Here is a 23,523-nt window from a genome sequence, read left to right on the forward strand (position 1 = left end):
GGACATGCATGTGTAATGCGGTAGATATCGTTTTCTTTGAGGCTATTTCTCACTAATTCTCATTGACATGTACAGTTGAGGTTTATTTAATGAATTAAATGTTTTGTAAATGAATTAAGAGTTCCCATTAATAAAATGGTTTGTAAATTAAATGAATTATTACATTTGGAATCCCAATAGTTATCTTTAATTAATTGTAGCTCTTGATCTTGACCTCCTAGCAAACTCCCCATTAGCCTGCATCCTCCTCTGTCTTTTTAGTTCATGTTCATCCTATTAGAGTAAAAGTCAAGTCAACAAAAGTACAAGTATATTAGTTATGTTGGGTACCTTATGCTTACTCAAATTGCCGAATTGTTCTTGAGGTTTTATTGCACCTTGGTTCATTACAATATTTTGGTCCCGGATATAGGTTAGAGGCGTCTTTTTCTTAATTTTCCCATGAATATAGGATTGTGAATATCAAAAAAGGCAATGCCTACTAACTTTTCACCGTGTAATATTTAAACTACATATATATTTCCTATGCTTTCAAATGATATTGAGTTGTAAATTACAATTTGTTTAGACATCAGGTTGTTAAGTCAAGGTCAGGTTAGGTTGAGATTTTGTTGGAATGTAGACACGTGTATGGTGGGTATTAAAACACCATTGCGGAGTCGAGCGCATTAAAACCAACATTATGGTGGTTTTCCATTTTTTTCACTTTGCGGCTCTTGGGCTTAATGTTTCAAATTTACGTTGTGACTCTTATAAGTGCACGCCATGTTCAGTTAGTTTCTTTGTGATGTTTATGGTGTATGTATTTCATTGATGCTAATAATCTTGACCTCCTAGCAAACACCCCATTAGCCTGCATCCTCCTCTGTCTTTTCAGTTCATGTTAGTTCTATTAGAGTAACGATCAAGTCAACAAAAAGTACAAGTATATTAGATTTGTGGACTTGTGGTTGGGTACCTTATGCTTACTCAATTTGCGAATTGTTGTGAGGTTTTATTGCACCTTAGATCATTACAATGTTTTGGTCTGGGGCGTAGGTTAGAGACGATGTCTTTTTCTTATTTTTCCCATGAATATATGATTGTGAATATCAAAAAAGGCAATGCTTACTAACTGTTTATTGTGTAATATTTAAACTACATATACATTTCCTATGCTTTCAAATGATATCAAGTTGTAAATTGCAATTTGTTTAGATATCACGCGTTATTACGGCAAGGTCAGATTAGGTTGAGATTTTGTTAGAGGGTAGACAAGTGTATGATGGGTATTGAAACACCATTCTTGGTCGAGCACATTAAAACCAACATTATGGTGGTTTTCCATTTTTTAACTTTGTGACTCTTGGGATTAATGTTTTAAATTTACGTTGTGACTCTTATAAGTGCACGCCATGTTTAGTTAGTTTCTTTGTAATGTTTATTGTATATGTAATTCATTTATGCTTGATCAGTTTGCTGAATAGTTATGAGTTTTAATTGCATCTTATGCTAATCGTTTATGAAACCGAAATGGATCTTTTTCCTATTGAATTTTAAGGCATTTCGACACGTTTCCCATTTTCCGGTTTAACATATTTAATTTTCCAAATAATAGCTTCGAGAAAATGTCGAATCAATCAATTCACCGATCTCGACAAACTTCACACTCGACAGACCGGTAGAAAATTAGGGTTCGAGTCCACACGGATGTGGAAACCCATTAATTTGAAGAAGAATTAGCCATTAGTATTGAAATTGTAATGCTTTCGATTCTAAGGTAATGATTATCCGTTAGACTTAGGTGAAAAAAAAATGAATTTTTCGGAACTGACACATTATGCTTTTTCATATGTTAAATGATGTGTCCTTTAATAAGCATGTTGTATATACATTTTCCTAAGTTTGCTTTTTCTCTTCTCATTACAACTATTTGAATGCGACCTATTATTACAGCTGATTGTTCTTATTCTATACCGGCCTTTGGTGTTGATTTTTCCATATCAATCCTACCCCGTTGAATCGCTATGAGTTTTTAAATTTTATTCGTGTCCATTAATTAGAATCAGTCATTCCATTTTTTCTTTTTTTTTCCTCTTTTTTATTTTATCTGATTCCTTTCTATGTTGTCATCGATTGCACCAACATGGGAGGCTGTCGCCCTTGGTTTAGGCCCTCATATTCTTTTAAGTGCTAGACATATATATGATTTGTGCGGAATTGGGTCGTTGTCGAATAGAGTATTCATTGTGATGTTCAATATATTAGTATATCCATTTTGTTATTTATGTTGGTTTCATGTTGTATGGGTGTTTGCACCTTGATTAATTTTCATCATGCGGTCAGGGTTATCAAATCCACACCATTTTGTTCGAAAAGGACATCCAGTATTTCGATAGCGTTGTCGGGAAGACTTCATCCAGAGGGCAGCATCTACACCTTGGAGAAGTTTGACCGATCGCCCGTTGAGCATGCTTACAAGATACATTTCAAAGAGGATCCATTTCCCGTCGAGCAATTCTTATTCCAATATAGCAAGTCAAAGGACACTTTTGACATGAGATCACAAAGGTGTACATGTCTTTAAAACATAATAAGCAACTCCATTCGATATAATTAGCGCCTAATAACCAACCGTGCCGTAGGCACGGGTTATACCTAGTATATATAACAAGGGAGGGAAGTTTTATGACCTACGGCTGGGATTCAATATGAGCGGGTATAAATCGAGGGACACTGTTCAGCCACGTGTTGGAGTTTGATGGTAATTAAGACTTCCCATTAATTTACCAAATCAAATAATAGTAATTAAGATTTCTATTTATTAAATCAATAAATAATGATAGTTAAAATTTGTTATTAATTAAGCAAATCAATAAATAATGGTTTAATTGGTAATTAAAACTTTTTATTAATTTATTAAATCAATAAATAATGATAGTTAAATTTTTTTTATTAATTTTGCAAATCAATAAATAATGGTTTAATTAGGTAATTAAAAAAAAATTCCAATAATATCAAATTAATTAATGCTTTTAGCAATATTTCAAAAATTAAAATAAAGAACTCAATTCAATCAAAATTTTCAAAATTTTTTTTTTATTATCAAAGTTGATATTTAAGGAATCAAAAATCCTACACATCGATTGTTCCCACATAGTCACCACAGTGTGAGGTTTTTTGACACCGACAACAAGTTTTCAGGAGGCCACCCATCCTATGACTACTCCTACATGAGCAAACTTCACTACATAGTTTCCATGAATCCATAAATCCGGAAAAAAAAATCTCTATGTTGGGATTTGGCGGATGAATTACTTATGTCTCAGATCTCAAACAACTTCATAGATGCTAGAATTCATACATGAGGCGACCCTTTCCCCACGGGCTAGCCACCTTTCCAAGTACTGTTTCAACCTCGCTTCACGGGTTAGGCGTCAGATATATTCCCACCACGGGAGCGGGGTATTACACTATATGCCAAAGATTTAGACTATCTAAAATACTAAAATAAAATTAGCAAATTATTTAAGGTTTCTACCATTTTTCCAAAAGCAATTTATTAAAAAGACAAGTCTCACGAAAAATCAAAATAAAAAATAACAAGTTTATTGAGAAGTTCTTATAGAGATGATCAACAGTTCAATGAGGCTTTTTCATGGGTATTTTAATTTCTTAATTGATAGCTTACAAGAATTTAAAAGCGGATCGGAAAGTTATGACAAGTATGAATTGGATATTACTCTGAGTTAAGCTGGTTAAAATATAGGATGAGACATACTCTAAAATAGTTGGATTTCAATCTCGATCAATAACATGCGAGACGTTAAAATATGAGGGGCGACAAAACCATTATGCAACACTTTAAAATGGATAGTTGGTTTACATCGTCTCGATGAACAGTTGGAATTATAGAAAAACTATGAGTTAACGAAAATGAAATAAACAAAAAACAATTCAAAACCATAAAATGAAATCAAATTATGAAATTTAGGAAAAGTACGTACCTCCAGTGCATGTAGTCACCGTTTATATATATATATATATATATATATATATATATATATATATATATATATATATATATATATATCTGAATTAAGTTTCTTTTGAACTACAAAATTTCATGTTCAGTCCGTTGAAGTATGTTCAAAATAATTTTTGTAGAGTGAATTTGACACAAATCTTTTTCTATTTTTTATTTCATGTCTTATACAGGCACGTGGTTACGCTGAAGTAAGAGATGAGTCAGGTGTGCCGTCATGAGTCGAACAAGAGCAAATTAACATTTGTTGATATACCTTACAATGTGCAAAGGATTGCTCAAAGTGTAGTTAACTGTTGCAGTGAATATTCTCAATTGTATAGTATGGTTCAATTACCTGCCCGGTAACTTTGGTATATTTGCAATTTGCATAGGTTTTTTGTTTACATTTTCAATGTCAACAGTGGTTGTGTTGCTTCAATATCCCAAAGTAACAAACACAAAAAAGGTTTTGCCAAAATTCTTTGCGACATGGTGTTCATAGACGTGTAGAGATAGCACCAAAGATAAAAGACGACAACATAATTTGTGCCTTCATGGCTAGCTGGAGCGTATATCATATTCATATTTTGTAATCATATATATATATATGATTTATTTATTTATTATTATTTTTTGTAGTTTATTTTATTTTATTTTATTTTTTAATATCGGAAACTAAATCATTAGGAGGGTGTATATACATGCTACGAATACATATTGCCAAAACATGTGTGATGTATAAAGTTTGTGGACAAGCACGTTTAATGTATCATATTAGTCAAAATTATTTCGGTCGGATGAATTTTTCACAAGTACTTTTTGTTTTTGTTTTATTTCTTGAAATTGTGAAAAATACATGAATTAAAATATATATGTTCAAGACAAAAAACTGCACCAAAATCATAAAATAATGAATCAATAATTATTATTTAAATAAGAGAGGCGAACATAGAGATGATGTTTGTTAAAAGCTGTATAGGAGAAAATATTAGTGAATCTAAACAAGAAAAAATAATAATAAATAAATCAATAATATTAAAAAAATCAATGAAAATCAAGAAATTCAAAAACAATCCGTGCCAAAGGCACGGGCATTACCTAGTCTATCTAATAAGATAGGGATTTTTTTCTGCACTAAAAGACAAAACTATAACAAAGAACGGTCCAGATCTGTTTGAGAGAAATCTAACAGTAGAGATGACATCAAAGGAAGAGTTTTGTGTTGTTTGGTACGATTCCCTTACTCCCAAATCAGCCATCCAGCTTTTACTGTTGAAAGAAGTTGCATTTATTGAAGCTTTTACAGCTTTTACAGTAGCCATCCCAGCTTTAATTTTACTGTTGAAGGAAGTTGCATTCATTGAAGCTTTTACATTTTAAGGTTGTATTTGGGGGATAAAGCTTATTTCGTTTCTCCAACAGCAGTAAAAGTTTCTTAAAGTTACGTATACGGTGTTTATTAAAGCTTAAACCTCACCATCCCTCAACAGTATACGTTGTTTATTAAAGTTTCTCCAACAGCACAAATCCTCACCATCCCTCAACAGTATACGTTGTTTTCAAAGCTCTGCCAATTATTTCGGCATTTTAGAGGTATCTATCTATTGAATATTATTTTTAATGGTTTTGGATCTAATTTGATATTGGAAATTTGGATTGGATTGCAATTTAGCTTGGTTTTTGTTGTTTAGTGTTTGATTGGTTGGATTAAAATGAGCTGGTTGCTATTCCGTTGTTAGATTTGGGTGTTTTGATGTGAGTTATTTGAAAATGGTTGAAAATGGTTGTTTTTTGTTTGGATCTTTGCATTGGTATTAACTTGAGATTGTTTTTCTTAGTGTTAGTTGATACATTGTCTCGCTTGCATATTGCGATTTGTTAAGTGATTGTTTTGATTAGTGGTGTCTTTGATTTTAATTGCGATTTTAATTGGATCTTTGCATTGGTGAAGAATGGCTTCCATTTGGTATTAGCGGCTTCCATAAGTTAGCATTTAATCATATAACTGTATCTCGATGCTTTTTAATTAGGTGTCCAACAATTTACTCTTGTGAGTCTTAGCGTGTTCTTTGATTAGAGCTCCATTTTGATTATTTAACTTTGCATTTTTGAATTAACGCTTCCCTAGGCAATCATGGTTAAAAGAGCCATGGAAGAGAGAGAAGGGAATCGTTAGTTCACCCAGTCAATTCCATAGCACGCCATCCTATTGAACCTCCCAATCTGGTATATGTGCCTCCACATCGAAGAAATGTTGTGCGTCCTAATCTATATGTACCTCCTAATCGAAGATCAACTGCGACTCCCAATGTTTTATTTGTTGTGCCTCCTAATCGAAGATCTAATGCGGCTCCTAATAGGTTATCCATTGTGCATCCTAATCAAAAATCTCCTGCGGCTTTTAATAGGTTATCTGTTGTGCCTCCTAATCGAAGATCTCCCGTGGCTCTTGATAGGTTATCTGTTGTGCCTCCTAATCGACAATCTCCCACGGCTCCTAATGTCTTATATGTTATTTCTCATCATCGAAGATCTACTGTGCCTCCCAATCTCTTATCTATTGTGCCTCCCAGTCAAAGCTCTATTGTACTTCCTAATCGGAGATCTATTGCACAACGTCTTCGAAGAGAAAAAGATATCGATCAAAGGACTATAGCACAACAAAATCGAGGCGGGAGGGAAAAGACGTCATATCGATTACATATCAGTTCCTTTAAGAAGAGCGAGGTCAACGCCGCGAAGTTGGGTCCTCTTCACCTATCACGGAAGTTGGGTCCTCTTCATCTATCCGCGAGAAGATGTTACAATGCAAAGTTGTGAGGATAATACTATGTAAGTCAAGTGTTTAAATTCTCACTCTTATGTTAGGTTTCAACATAACGTAAAGCGTGATATATCATAGGTCTATTTTTGCAGTGATCATGATATGACTGGATTTGATGAAAGTGAAGAAGAAATTCTTAATCCTCATAGAGGCCATGTGCTTTATGTTCCAAATCGCCGCCACTTTCTAGGAAAGATGGATGTTCTCTGTCCATTTTGTTCGGCCTTTCATTGGAAAGATGAACAGTTATCAAAATCAAGGCGCAACCGACCTTTATTTGGAACTTGCTGTTTACAAGGAAAAGTTAAGCTACCGCTTCTTTCTCCACTGCCTTCGGCACTTAAATCTTTATTTGAAGGATCTAATAAACGAGCAAGATTATTCCGTGAGCAGATTCGGCAATACAATGTGTGTAATGCCTTTACCAGTCTTGGTTGCAAATTTAACGATCGTGTGTTACATGGACGTGGTCCTACCTCATTCACTGTTCATGGGGAGTTGCGGCATCAAATCGGTTCACTGTTGCCTGATCCAGGGATGGAACCTAAGTTTTCACAACTTTATATTTATGATCCCCTAGCTGCTTTGGATCACCGCCACAATCGTAATCCGAATTTGTTAAGGGAAGTGTTGAAAACTGTACAAGAAACTCTTCTGCAGACCCACAAGTTTTGTGATATCTATAAGCAAGCATTTGAGGTTTTAACTGAAAATGCTTCTGAGAATAACAATGTTCCGGTTCATCTACACTATGATCCGCGTTTGGATAGACGAAGGTACAATCTTCCGACAACTGATGAGATCGCAGTGATATTGCCTGGAGATGGGAGTAAGGTTGATGCCATGCGTGATATTGTACTTCGCTTGAGAGGAGGGCATAAGTCGGAACGGATAAGCGAATGTCATCCCGCTTATTTGCCTTTGCATTATGTTCTTCTGTTTCCTTATGGGGATTTGGGTTGGTCACCTGATTTGAAGTTATGGGACGTCAAGAGAAATGCTCCGAGCAATGCAAGACTCACCCAATTATTGTATTACGCCTACTGTTTGTTTGAACGACCCACGGAGTACTCATCTATCTTGCTGGGGTGTAAATTGTTGCATGAATTTTTGGTTGATGCTTGGGTTGCATATGAACAGAATCGGCTGCGATACATTAGACTAAATCAAGACACCATCCGTTCGGATGTGTACAAGTGCTTGATAGATGTTGCACTTGAGGGATTAAGTCCTGATCAAATTGGCCAACGGTTCATTTTGCCTTCCTCGCATGTTGGAAGTCCAAGGCACATGTCGCGAGATTTTTCAGGATTCAATGGCTATCACCCGGCACTATAAGCACCCGGATATTTTTCTTCACGGTGATTTGCAACCCTAATTGGCGGAAATTAAAGATCTTATTCAAGGAACACCAAACTTGACACCGTCACGAAATAGTTGCACGGGTATTCGAAATGAAACGAAAAGCAATTATGAAAGAAATTTTGAAGAATGATATCTTCGGTCGGGTGGTTGCATATGTCTATACCATTGAATTTCAAAAGCGCCGTCTTCCACACATGCATTGCCTTTTATTTCTTAGCATGATGACAAGATCGAAACAGTGAGCAAGTTGATAAATTTGTATGTCTGAATTCCCGGACCCGACACCCACCCCTCATTGTTTGAAACAGTGAAGAAGTGCATGGTTCATGGCCCCCCCGGTGATCGAGATCCGAGTGCTTCATGTATGGAAAATGGTCGATGCACTAAAAGCTATCCAAAAGAGTTTGTGGAGGAAACAATTATGGATAAAAAAGGGTACTCCATTTACCGAAGGTGCGACACTGGCAAGAAATATTTTGTGAAGAGGAAGAATAAAATGGTTAAAGTTGATAATGGAGATGTTGTTCCCTACAATGCATATCTGTCTGAAATGTTTGATTGCCATATCAATGTTGAAGTTTGTGCATCGTGTCAAGCTGTTAAATATATTAACAAGTACATCTACAAAGGCTATGACAAAGCAACAGTGGTGGCGGCAGGAACAAATGATGAGATTCAGCAATATATCGATGCAAGGTACATTGGACCAACAGAAGCTGCATAGCATCTATTTCAGAATCCAATGCATAAAGAGTTTCCAAGTGTCCAACGATTGGCGCTTCATTTGGAAGGTATGCATAGGGTTGTTTTCAATAGCAAAGAGCCCATGGATGCAATTCTTGCCCAAGTTAGAGACCAAACTTCAACACTGACAGCTTTCTTTAAGCGTTGTGCTGAAGATCCAGATGCACGTGCATATACCTATCAAGAGTTTCCACGACACTATGTTTTCCACAAAGACTCTCAAGAGTGGACTCCTAGGACTCAGGGACCTTCCATTGGTAGGATGTATTTTGCAAGCCCCAATGCGGGAGCGGTTTTATCTACGCTTGCTACTTCTTTTTGTAAAGGGCCTACCTCCTTTGTATATCTTTATGAAGTCGGTGATACCGTGTACAACACATACAAAGAAGCATGTATTGCCCGTGGGCTGTTGGAAGCCGATGATGAGTGGATACAATGCCTAGAAGAAGGCGATAATGAAAACCGGATATCAACTGCGGAGGTTGTTTTGTGTAATTCTTTTTAGAGTGTCATCCGTTCTGACCGGATCTACTTTTGAGCAAATTTGCATCGAATATATGTGATGATCTTGGACACGGCTTCAACAAAGCACGGCATCCCGGATCAACCGATGAGCAAATAACGATTCTGAGATTTATTATAAAGAGAGATTTATTATTGTTTTTCATCCTCTGTCTTACCACGGCTCTTTTGTACGCGTTAGTTAGTCTTTATTCCCCGGATACCGTCATTGCTTCTTCTCCGGGAAAAGAAGTTCACGACCAACGGCCTTCTACCTCCATGCGGCATTGCTCCGTCGGGCTTTAAAGCCCATTCGCGGAAAATTCCCCACCTGCTGCCTCCCCGTAGAGTCCGGGCCGTGTCTCGATCCCGGTGTGGTGATCATCCTCTTGGACCAGCTACTTGATCATCGCCTTGGTAAGCTATTGCCTCACCAACTAGCTAATAAGACGCGAGCCCCTCCTCGGGCGGATTCCTCCTTTTGCTCCTCGGCCCTACGGGTATTAGCGGCCGTTTCAGTGTTGTTCCTCCCGAGGCGGTGTTCTTACGCGTTACTCACCCGTCCAATACTGGAAACACCACTTCCCGTCCGACTTGCATGTGTTAAGCATGCGCCCGATTCATCCCGAGCGAGGCGAACTCTCCATGAGATTCATAGTTGCATTACTTATAGCTTCCTTGTTAAGTAGACAAAGCGGATTCAAATTGTCTTTCATTCCAAGGCATAACTTGTATCCATGCGCTTCATATTCGCTGGAGGTTGCTTCCGAAAATATAGTCATTTCTACCCCCTCACGCCAATCCCACGAGCCTCTTATCCATTTTCATTCGATCCGGCGGAACAAGTCAAAATAGAAAAACTCACATTGGATTTAGGGATAATCGGGGCTCGAATCGATGACTTCCACCACGTCAAGGTGACACTCTACCGCTGAGTTATATCCCTTCCCTACCTCCATCGAGAAATAGAACCGACTAATCCTAAGGCAAAGGGTCGAAAACTCAACGCCACTATTCCCGAACAACTTGGAGTCGGGCCTTCTTTTTCGCACTATTACGGATCTGAAAATAATGGCAAAATTTGGATTCAATTGTCAACCGCTCCTATCGAAATAGGATTGACTCACGGATTCGAGCCATAGCACACGGTTTCATAAAATCCGTGACGATTTTCCCCGATCTAAATCGGCGGGTTTTACATGAAGAAGATTTTGCTTTCGGTGTTTAGGCAATAAACCGCTTCAACACAACGAGCAATGGTAAAGAACGCACTAAGAAACAAAGGAATTTGATGTTGGGGAGATGAAACCGAACCAAATAATGGCTGCCCGCATACCCAAGATCCGTCTCTTCAGGGATCAAGTTTCCACGTAGTTCCTTATGAAAGATAGTTTGGTATTTATAGAGGTAGAGTAGAGAGTCCTTGTAGCTCAAATAATCTTGTATCTTGAGTAATTGTGATAGAGTATAACTGTCAACTGATAACTATCTCTTTGATAAGAAATGAATCTGGACATAAATCAATGTACATTAGTGGCAAGCCATGTGGCTAAGGTTCAGCCTTAGACACATGAGTTAATGGGCTTGTACATTGATCTATGATATCGCTAATGGGCTTTAGCCCTGTTGATTAAATGAATAAAATAGAGACCCCTACTAATGGACGTTTGCCACGTAGGTGGGGGTCGAAACACCGCCCCCTCTTTGTCAGGCGAACAAAGTTCACATGGCAAAGAAGAGAAAATAAATCACGGAAAACGTGAAATAATAAAAGAGGAAACGGAGTGTATAACAAAATGTCGTGTGAACGTAAACGATAAGAAAATAGACAATCGGAAAAAAATTCGGGAATTAGCGGAAATGAAAAAATCAAATTAACGTATACGGGACGCAATGACGTAGTTAAATAAAAAACGGCCGAAAACGCATAGATAGAATAAAAGATGCACATAAATACAATTGCAAAAGAAATTGATTGGCGAAAATGTACCGAACGCGTCACGTGATAACGCGAAATTTGAATGCGATGAAGCGTGCCAACGGAATAGCGATACTCGGATTATACCGTTGAAAATTAAATGTAGGAAAAATCCGCGAATTATCCGACGGAACGGACATAAATTGGCGAAATAAGAGGAATTCGATATGTCCGAAATAATGAAAAGATGTCACGTGAAAAGACTACAGAAACTAGGACTCCTAAATTAAATCCGGATTGGATAAGACTTATCATCAAGTCTTGCACATGAAGTCGGTTTGGCTAAACAGAATTACATACGGACGTAAACACTGAACCAGTGTATATATTAAAAGATGAACACAGAGAAATACGTACTTAGCAGAAATCTTAGAGAAGAAAACACCACCGTGTTCTCCAAAGTATTAAACCATTGTGACAGGAAAAACCGTACGGTGTCGTCGCTCGTTTTGAAGACGAAAAAAGAAATGCATTGGTGGCATCTGAATAGCCTTTCAAGTTTATATAGGTTTAGTGGCGTGAGCACAATACCTGATGACATGATTCTCTAGCTTGAATTGTTGGTTGGACCTTGGTTGGGCCCTTAAGCATTTGAATTGAAAAAAAATATAAATAGAAGGTGAGGGACGTGAGCAACATGAAGTCGTTGTTATGCACATGCCTTACCGATTGAATTCCGAAATTGTAGGGGAAAGCTCACCGATTTAGAAACTCCCATTCATTGCAAACACCAAAGTGAATCTTATCAGTGATGTTTTACTCGAAATCTTATCAAGACTACCTCATGCTTATCAGCGAGTCTCCCATCTTAAGTCAGTTTGGATGGAAGACTTATACACCGACAGAAAGACCGGACCAGCGCAAGGAAAGTATAAATAAAAGATAACGGAGAGACTCATCCAAACCCGCAGGTTCGACGAAGAAAAGCTGCGGTCTTATATCTGATACTCAACCTCGTCTTCTGTCGCCTCTACATCCAGGTAACCCCTCGCCTCATCGTCTTCTTCTCTGTCTTTTGTTTCGACTAGCAGGTACGTCGCGCGGTATGCTGCTGTTGGTTTTTTTTTTTTTTTGTTTTTGTACGCATGGCCTGTTGAACTATGCTCCGGCTACTTGACTTCGCCCTTGAAGCAGATACCGACTTCTTACTTGCTGGCTAGCTCTTCGCTTCAGCAGAAACCGAATCGGTAAGGGCAGGAGTGGGTGCTTAGGCTCTTCAAGACCCCTATGTAAGGCAGTCACCAGGGGTTAAACTTCCTTGGACTAGGGATGGTGAAGGAAAGACTGGGCGTATTCGTAGAAAAGCTCTCGACCTTCAGCTGCTTCACCAGAAACCAATTCGTTTCTTACTGGCTTGATAGCACTTCGACCGGGCTTTGGGGGGTAGGCTACAGCTGCAACAGGATCTAAAGTGACGCTCGATACGTTCCGCTAACTTTAGTTCATCTTGTCTTGTCTTGCTTATGCTTTCAGTTTATGCTTGCAGTTTCAGTCGACTCCTTGTGGGAGCCCTTAAGGGAGGTTAGCAAGCTAGTAATTTCATAAGCAAGGGCTGCTAACGGCGAGCGAAAGTCGGCAACAGAGTTCCCTCCTCCGCTTGCTTGCCTTCGGTTTTGCTAACGCTAGCTTGAGTTATCAGTGTAATCCTTGTTTTGTTGAGAGCGTGCCGTTTAGGCTTATGTGGAAGCTCTGGAAGTGAAAACAGACGAAGTGGAAGAAGAAGCGCTGGCGGTTTCAAAAAGGAAACTTTAAACACGATATGGTGCATCTCTAGTAAAGGGGGGCATCATAACCGCACTTAACAACCTTGTCCAGTGCATGCGGAAAAATGAAATAACCCACAAGATACGGTGCAACACCAGCAAAGGAGGGGCACCGTACCTGTGTTACATTAATCTGGCCCAGTGAACCCGGTTTTTGAGCTTTCTGACCGATTTTTGACCTATCTGACCCGGTTTTTTGTTTGTTTTTTTGCAGATAGGACTAGTGTACTACACGGGCGAAAAATACTTGATGACGATCGCAGACTTGGTGAGGTGGAAAGAAGGTGAAAGATCTGGCTGACTACACGAACCGCTACCAGATGGTCATTGAAGAAATCTGAGAAAATACTAGAGTCGAGAAATTTGAGATGGATGAAGTGTCACAATTTGAAAAAAAGTTGAAGAAGATGAAGTAGTATGCGGCTTACTCACAATTAAGTTGCGGGGAGTGCAATTCCGTTAAGCAAAGAAATTGCACAATTATTGAGTTATTTTGGGGTCAGCTTTAAGATGGAGAAAAGTTCGGAGAATTAGACAAAACGGTGGCAAAAAAAAAAAACGACAAAGATGAAACGGTATGTCAATAATTTTTTTCCCAGTTAGTTTCAAATTTTGGTTAAGTCCGAAGACTAACGAAAAGATTTGTATTTTCGTCGCAGGTTGAAACGGCGGAATTACGAGCAACAGATATTGACGAAAAATTTCGAACGGAAAGATCACAATGCCGTAGAAAAAAAATAATAATAAAGAAGCTGAATAAAGTTTCCACTTATAAAATTAACGTAATGCGAATTTTTGCCGCACGGAGAAATGATACCAGTGCGAGCCTCGGAAAGTTTAAATTTCGAAAAGTTCGGCTTAATGCCTTAGAAAAAATAATAAAGCTATCAAAAAATTTCACTTGGTAAATTTCTCGTAGAAAGATCGGCAGAATGCCTTAGAAAAAATAATGATGCTGACGAAAATTTTCGCTCAGAAATTTTTTTTGTAGAAAGATCGGCACAATGCCTTAGAAAAATAATGAAGGCGTGAAAATTTTAATTTTCGAAAAATTTTTTGTAGAAAAGATCGGCACAATGCCTTAGAAAAATAATGAAGGTTGAAAAATTTTCATTTCGGAAAATTTTTCAGAGAAAGATCGACACAATGCCTTAGAAAAATAATGAAGTCACGACAATTTTCGCCGGAAAAATTTTAGTTCGAAAGATCGACATAATGCCTTAGAAAAATAATGAAGTTTGGAGAAAGGTGACGTAATCTGCGATTCGCCGCGCCGCGGAGAAGAAACGGTATTACGAGCAAATTATATTCATAAAGAGTCGACGGAGAAAAATTTAGCACAGAAAGACGACAATTAATGTCGTAGAAGAATTAAAGAAGCTGACAGAAGTTTCGTTGAGAAAAAGCGGCACAATGCCTTAGAAAAATTAATGAAGTTGACGAAAATTTTCGCTCGGAAAATTTTTCGTAGAAAGATCGGCACAATGCCTTAGAAAAAAAAAAGGACTGCCGATGCATAGTTAACCGAAAGCGCTAAGCGAAGCGAATGCAGATTTCGAAGAAGAAAATGAAGATTTAATCGAACAACCGTAAGAAAGTTGACAGAGACAATTGAGGAGATAATTGTGTGAATGTAATACCATAGAGCTAAAACTTCTTTGATGAAAAAAAAAAAATGGGTTTGTTATTGAATATTGTTGTTGTGTCAGATAACATACCTGCAGAAAACTGACAATGTTGTAGATTTATGCATTTGAAATGAAATAGAACGAGACGCCCCCACGTAGAGAAAAACGCCCCCAATGCATACTTAACGTTGCAAAATTAGGCTAAGCGAGCATAAAAACGTTTAAACTTAGGCTGACAAAGCTAAACGTGGTAACCTCGTCAGATTTTGTCGGAACGATAGTAACGAACTAAGCGAGCGTAAAAGCGTTCAAACTTAGACTGGCGAAGTTAAAAGTAGTAACTTCGTCAGATTTTGTCGTAGTGATAGTAATGACTAAGCGAGCGTAAAAAACGTTCAAACGTAAACTGACGAAGCTAAATGTGGTAACTTCGTCAGATTATTTCGTAATGATAGTAATGAACTAAGCGAACGTAAAAGACGTTCAAACGTAAACTGACGAAGCTAAATGTGGTAACTTCGTCAGATTTTTTCATAATGATAGTAATGAACAAAGAGAGCGTAAAAAACGTTCAAACGTAAACTGACGAAGCTAAATGTGGTAACTTCGTCAGATTTTTTCATAATGATAGTAATGAACTAAGCGAGCGTACAAACGTTCAAACCGGGGCCGGCGAAAAGATGACGCAAAGTGATGTGTCTTGACCCTTCGGCTTCTAACGGCGCGGAGAGATAAGCCAATTAATCGGCATGGCGTAAGTCATTTCGGGTCTTTAAGCGATAGAGATGCTATCCAATTGTCGAGCAAGACTATGCATCAAACTAAGATAAGCCGCCATACGCTTATCTCTTGCTTCAAAGACCCACCAAAACCGATTGGCAACAAGGCGAGAATCCGTGTATAAGCGGAACTTCGCCCCCCCATTAAAAGCCGTTCTCAAGGCACAAATGGCGCCTCATACTTTCGGTTTCGTTATTTGAAGCGAAGCCAAATTCGCCAATTTCCCAATCTTTTCTCCGCGGGTTTAACAAAACACATCCAATTCCAGACCCGATTTACTATGCGAGCCATCCGAGTAAACAATCCATATGTCAATGGGATTAGGAATTGCGTTTTCATGTCGGTCTTAATTAAGCCCCAATTAAGCGCGAGAATCTTCCATAGATTTTTCCATCATTGTAGCTGCCTATATGCCACTAGGTTGACCCGTTGAAGGACTTGTTAATATAGGAGGACTAACCAAGTATTTCTTGGTTGTTGCAATGCCATCTCACAATCAATGTTCCAAGTTGCCGCCCTCTTTAAAGTCTGGAAGAAGGGATGACAACGATCGGAATATTTAGAAATAAATATATGAAGAACGGCAAGCCGACCAGTAAGTCGTTGAATTTCCTTCTTATTTTTGGGTGATGGCATATCAATAACGGCGCGTATTTGATCAGGATTAGCCTCAATACCTCTACGAGTCATGAGGTATCCAGAAATTTTCTAGAAGAGAGGTCCAGAAGAACATTTGGCGGGATTGAGTCTCATGTTATACTTGTTAAGTCTATCAAAAACAAATTAAAGATCGGAAAGATGATCACCCGTATCCTTCGATTTAACGACTATATCATCGATATAAGCCTCCATTATTTTTCCCAGCAGATCGGAAAAAATTGTATTGAAGAGTAAAATTCATTTACCCAGAAAATTTAAACAGACAGACGCCCCCGGTCGAGCCTATGTGGAAGATGACACCTGCCATTACCTCTTACAAGAGTTAGAGATTTTAAAGCGGTACACACTTTTGGGTCCGGACCGAGATTGTCTTTTCTTTGCGTGTAACCAACCTATCTAGGTCGGTAGTTTATGCAGGATTGTGGTCTTCCCTCTAGTTATACGTGACACCTTCCATCCCCTCACACGGTCGGACACATGCGGGATGGCGCTTTTCTCAAATCTGCGAGGTCGGCCTTCCCCGCCGTCGGTCCAATCTAGGATGAAGGTTTTCATTATACTTTCTTCCGGCGGCCTTTTTCCCTGCGGATGGACCTATCTAGGATGGCGATTTTTCGCAAATCTGCGAGGTCGGCCTTCCCTGTCAGGTCGGTCCAATCTGGGATGAAGTTTTTCCTTATACTTTCTTCCGTGACGCTTTCTTTCGGAGGCATTTGTATCGCCGTTTGCGGTAGCGGCGGCGGCGGTGCTTCTGCATTCCAGAACCTAGTAACAAAAGTACATAACTTTTCGTCATGTTGTTGCTTGATGTTCAGAAGTGAGTCGACATCCTTTGGCGTCTTGCAATTGTGGCGGAAACGATTAACAAACTGATTTTCTAGTTCATTGAATTGGTGAATTGATCTTGAAGGCAACTCATTAAACCAGCGTAATGCGTCTCCCTTTAGAGTCGATGGAAAGAGCTTACATATGAGCGGATCATCCCCACCCCACAACACCAACTTATTTTTGAACGATAGAACATGCAAGCCAGGATCTCCTTCCGACTCATCATAAAGTTCAAAATCGGGTTGTTTGAAGCCGGGATGGTGGTAAGCTTCTTGAGCGTCGGCGAAAACTTGTCAAGTACTCCATCATTGGTATCAAGTTTTTCATTCTTACATCCCTTGACTCTCTATCGTTAAGTTCTTTTGCAATCAACTCTTTCAATTTGTTGTTACGTTAGAGTTAAAGTATTGGCTCGAACAACCGGGCGCTCCGGTCGCGTGCCCATGTGGAAGAAGGATACCTTCCATTATCTCTTATTGGAGTTATAGATCTTTGGCGGTACCCAGGGGATGGTGGTAAGCTTCTTGAACGTCGAGCGAAAACTTGTCAAGTACTCCATCATTGACTGTCAAGTTTTTCATTCTTACATCCCTTGACTCTCTATCGTTAAGTTCTTTTGCAATCAACTCTTTCAGCTGTTGTTCTGTTAGAGTTAAAGTATTGGCTCGAACAACTGGACGCCCCCGGTCGTGCCCATGTGGAGAAGGATACCTTCCATTATCTCTTATTGGAGTTATAGATCTTTGGCGGTACCCACGATCGGCTCCGACCGGTGATTGTCTTTGTCTATCCCTGTAACCAGCCTGTCTAGGCCGGTAGTCACCCTTGGCCGGGTGGTCGGAATAATTATACCACTCCATGTTTTGTTGCTCTTGTCTGGGATGCCCGCCTTCCCAGTCATGTTGGACATGTCTCGGATGGCGGTCTTCCCTGAAATTGCTTCTCAGAGGTAAATCTTCCCTTTGAGATCGGACATGTCTAGGGTAGTAGTTAGCCCCGCCAATCGATTCTCCCCATAAGTATGCGGATAATAGGGCCATTACTCCTAGAGCGCAATTGGGGTTGATTGTGCTTGAGAAATAGCACGTTCTTTGAGGGCGGCGAAGTGGATCGTCAAGACGGTCCCATACTACCGGAATGGCTGCGTCCCCTTCGTGGTCGCCTTGATGTTGTTGAATTTGCAACATCGTCTCACCGCCTTTGCCTCTTTGCGGCTTCCTTCTCAAGTTCTGTTTAAATTTTTGACTCGTCGTAACTCCCCGGCTCAACCGTATTAGGGGTGAATTGGCTGTTACTATCACCTTTTCCGCTAGTTGGCGTGAGAGTAATGTCCACGTCCATATCCATGTCAACCGGAAGGATCGACATGGATGACGGTGGACCGCATGGAGGATTACCGACTTGTCGATTTTCTTGTTGCAAGGTTGTTAAGGTGCGGCACTTGTAACCTTTTTAAGGGAAGGGAGGCGGGAGGCGGTGGCGGTTCTTACGCTACAATCGGATGTTGAGAATTGATCCTACTACTAGGAGCAACTTGATTATTCAACGGTTCATGCATCGGCCGATTTGAATTTCGAGGGTTGCGATTCTTGTTAGTAGGAGGAATATGTTGACTATTTGGTCTACTTCTTGCTTACCATCTTGATTGTTTCAATGATAATGAATTCTAAATTCCCCACACGCGAGCCAATTATGTTTCGCAATAAACTGCTTCAACCTGGCGAGAGCAATGGTAAAGAACGCACTAAGAAACAAAGGAATTTGATGTTGGGGGAGATGAAACTGAACCAAATAATGGCTGCCTACGTACCCAAGATCTGTTCTCTAGGGATCAAGTTTCCACGTAGTTCCTTATGAAAGATAGTTTGGTATTTATAGAGGTAGAGTAGAGAGTCCTTGTAGCTCAAGTAATCTTGTATCTTGAGTAATTGTGATAGAGTATAACTGTCAACTGATAACTATCTCTTTGATAAGAAATGAATCTGGACATAAATCAATGTACATTAGTGGCAAGCCATGTGGCTAAGGTTCAGCCTTAGACACATGAGTTAATGGGCTTGTACATTGATCCATGATCTTCGCGAATGGGCTTTAGCCCTGTTGATTAAATGAATAAAATAGAGACCCCTACTAATGGGCGTTTGCCACGTAGGTGGGGTTGAAACACTCAAAGATGTTCTATTCGATCACGGGTAGGAGAAAAACCCGACTTCGGTATTGTTGTATTGTTAAAAAAAAAAGAAAGGAAGCGAACCAAGTCAAGATGATACGGATCAACCCCTTCTTCTTGCGCCAAAGATCTTACCCTTTCGAAACAACGGAGCTACACCTCTTTTCAATTTCCACTCAAGAGTTCTTATGTGTTTCCACGCCCCTTTGAGACCTCCAAAAATGGACAAATTCCTTTTCTTAGGAACACATACAAGATTCGTCACTACAAAAAAGAGAATGGTAACCCCGCCATTAACTACTTCATTTATTAATTTCATAGTAATCAAAATACATGTCATGTCCTATCGAGACAGAATTTGTAACTTGCTATCCTCTTGCATAGCAGGCAAAGATTTACCTCCATGGAAAGGCTGATTCATTCGATCGACATGAGGGTCCAACTACATTGCATTGCGAAATCCAATCCATGTTGTATATTTGAAACGAGGTTGACCTCCTTGCTTCTCTCATGGTACAATCTTCTTCCCGCGGAGCCCCCTTTCTCCTCGGTCCACAGAGAAAAAATATAGGACTGGTGCCAGCAGTTCATCACGGAAGAAAGGACTTCACCGAGCGGGATCACTAACTAATATAATAGAAAATAACTGTCTTTTTCGTATACTTTCCCGGTTACATTGCTACCGGGGGCCTTACGAATCGATCGGATCATATAGATATCCCTTCAACACAACATAAGTCATCGAAAGGATCTCGGACGACCCACCAAAAGCACGAAAGCCGGGATCATTCAAAAACGGATTCCTATTCAAGAGTGCATAACCGCATGGATAAGCTCCGCGCTAGCCCGTCAATTTGGGATCCAATTCGGGATTTTCCTTGGGAGGTATCGGGAAGGAATTGGAATGTAATAATATCGATTCATACAGAAGAAAAAGGTTATCTATTGATTCAAACGCTGTACCTATGGGATAGGGATAGAGGAAGAAAAAAACTGAAGATTTCACATAGTACTTTTGATCGACAAATAAATCTAATTTATTTCGTACCCTAAACTCGATGAGAAAATGGGTCGATTCTACAGGATCAAACCTATGGGACTTAAGTAATGATGGAAGGGAGTAAAAAGAAAAGAGAGGGAATATAGAAATGAAATAAAGAATAAAAATAAATAAATAACAATAAGTAGAAGAAAAGAACCCGATTCAAAATGAACAAATTCAAACTTGAAAAGGATTTTTCTCGATTCTCGAAGAATGAAGGGCAAAGGGATTGATTGAGGAAGATCTCTTGTTCTTATTAGAAGATTATAAGATTAAGATCGTGATTGGATCCGCGATATGTTTGGTAAAAAGAAGAATCTTCTCCTTTGAGAATAATAAAAATGGAGAGTGTTCCATTGGAACATGAAAACATGACCCGAATTGGTCCTAGTTGCTTTTAGGGATGGAGTGGAAGAAGGGAGGAGATTCTCGAGCGAGGAAAGGGATCCAATGACTTGAAAAGAGTTGAACGAGGAGCCGTATGAGGTGAAAATCTCATGTATGCGGTTACGTAGAGTGACATATGGGTGACTTATCATCAACTTTTCCACTATCACCCCAAAAACCAAACTCGCCTTTACGTAAAGTTGCGAGTACGATTAACCTCTGGATTTGAAATCACTACTTATATACCTGGTATTGGCCATAATTTACAAGAACATTATGTAGTCTTAGTAAGAGGAGGAAGGGTTAAGGATTTACCGGTGTGAGATATCACATTGTTCGAGGAACCCTAGATCTTTGTCGGAGTAAAAGATCGTCAACAAAGGCGTTCTAGTGCGTTGTAGATTCTTATCCAAGACTTGTATCATTTGATGATGCCATGTGAATCGCTAGAAACATGTGAAGTGTACGGCTAACCCAATAACGAAAGTTTAGTAAGGACCGGAGCAGGCTACCATGAGACAAAAGATCTTCTTTCTAAAGAGATTCGATTCGAACTATTATGTGTCCAAGGTCCAATATTGAAATCATTTCAGAGGTTTTTCCCTGACTTTGTCGTGTCAACAAACAATTGAAATACCTCGACTTTTTTAGAACAGTCCGAGTCAAATAGCAATGATTGAAGCACTTCTTTTTACACTATTTCAAAACCCAAGGACTCAATCGTATGGATATGTAAAATACGAGGATTTCCAATCCTAGCGAGGAAAAGGAGGAAACGGATACTCAATTTAAAAGTGAGTAAACGAGAATTCCATACTCGATCTCATAGATACATATAGAATTCTGTGGAAAGCAGTATTCGATGAAAGTCGTATGTATGCGACTTGGAGGGAGATCTTTCATATCTTTCGGATCCACCCTACAATATGGAGTAAAAAGCCAAAATAAGTGATTTTAGCCCTTATAAAAAAAAAACCGATTATTGAACCTCTTTCACGCTCATGTCACGTTGAGGTATTGCGGAAGAAAAACTGCAAAATCCGATCCAATTTATCGTGTCGATTAGTTAACATGTTGGTTAACCGTATTTTGAAACACGGAAAAAAATCATTGGCTTATCAAATTATCTATCGAAGCTCGAAAAGATTCAACAAAAGACGAAAACAAACCCACTATCTGTTTTACGTCAAGCAATACGTGGAGTAACTCCCCGATATAGCGGTAAAAGCAAGGCGTGTAAAGGCGGATCGACTCATCAAGTTCCCATTGAAATAGGATCTACACAAGGAAAAGCACTTGCCATTAGTTGGTTATTAGGGGCATCCTGAAAACGTCCGGTTGAAATATGGCTTTCAAATTAAGTTCGAATTAGTGGATGCTTTGCCAAAGGGGAGTGGCGATGCCATACGCATAAAAGGAAGAGACTCATAAAATGGCGAGGCAAATAGAGCTTTTGCACATTTTCGTTAATCCATGAACGGGATCTATATAGACACATAAATCCATGGACCCATACATCTCGATCGGAAAAGAATCAATAGAAAAAGAAAGAATCGGAAAAGATCGATATCTTTCTCGAAACAAACGAAAGATGAAACATAAATCATGGATCAACTAAGCCTCTGGGGGGCTTGCTTAGAATAAGAAAGAGGAATCTCATGTAAATACCATGGAATAAGGTTTGATCCTATTCATGGGGATTCCGTAAATATCCCATTCAAGAATCGAAAAGTTCAAAACAATTGGGACTTTTGGAGATTGGATGTAGTTACTAATTCATGATCTGGCATGTACGGAATGAAAACTTCATTCTCGATTCTCACGAGAATTTTTATGAAAGCGTTTCATTTGCTTTTCTTCCATGGAAGTTTTATTTTCCCGAATGTATCCTAATTTTTTGGCCTAATTCTTCTTCGATGATCGATTCAACTTTAACGCCCGTATTTTTAAAAATACGTTTTATCTATTTATTAATTAATTAAATTATTTATTTTCAAAATTAAAATCGATTGAACTTCGGGATACGCGGAGTCCGGTTTTGGGCCGAAGTGCGTGTTTGGCTTGGGTTTTAGGACCCAAAATATATAAACACTTTTTTCTAGAAAATAGGGTTAAGAGAATAATAAAATATTAAAAATGGAGGCAGAGATGAAAGCTGGGATTTCTGGAGGGTGGAGAGCGACGGCTCGGACTCGGAGAAATTCTGTAGGAGCTGCTCATACGGTGAGTAGCTATTTTGCTATTTCACGAAAGTTATAGTTTTCGTATATCGGTGTATAGGTTTCTGTTTCTATATTTTGGTTAAACTGTTAAACTGTTGAACTGTTGGAAGCTTGGGGGAAGCCATTAATGGTGGCCATAGATTTCTCAGATCTAGTTTGGAGAAGATGGTGGGTTAGGAGTTGGGGTTTTAGCTTTTAGTAAAGTTGTAGGGGTTTTTGCAAGGATTAAAACCGATTAGGTTAATTGGGTGGTCGATTGGAATAGTGGTGGCGGATTTTGGTCTTTGGTGGTGGAGGCTGTGAGGAAGATGACCAATTTGGGCTGGGTTTGGGCCTTAGATGGTACATTGGTTGGGCCAAAATGTTATTTGTATGTTGGGCGGATTCTATTTCATTTTAAGTGTGTTGGGCCCATTTCCTTTTAAGTTGTTTTGGGCCGGTTTCAATTAATTTTTGGGCCGAACCCATTTGTATTTTTGGATCAGTTTAATTAAGTTTTGTTTGGGCCTTCTCCAAATTATGTTTTGGGCCAGTTCAGTATAAGTTTTTGGGCCCGTTTCTAGTATTGCTTGGGACCAGTCCATAGGACATAAAACAGATCTTTATGGGTCTTCTAACTTTTAGA

General features: G+C 39.1%; 1 protein-coding gene across 1 annotated transcript; it reads left to right on the forward strand.

Annotated features, from left to right (window-relative positions):
* Positions 1-6,932: 6,932 nt before the first annotated feature.
* LOC147499593 (uncharacterized) lies at positions 6,933-8,168 on the forward strand. The gene has a single exon (XM_086563507.1). The coding sequence runs from the start codon at positions 6,933-6,935 to the stop codon at positions 8,166-8,168; it is 1,236 nt and encodes a 411-aa protein (XP_086419633.1).
* Positions 8,169-23,523: the final 15,355 nt, after the last annotated feature.

Source organism: Coptis chinensis, chromosome 5, assembly GCF_015680905.1.
Source record: "Coptis chinensis isolate HL-2020 chromosome 5, ASM1568090v1, whole genome shotgun sequence".
Lineage (NCBI taxonomy): Eukaryota > Viridiplantae > Streptophyta > Magnoliopsida > Ranunculales > Ranunculaceae > Coptis > Coptis chinensis.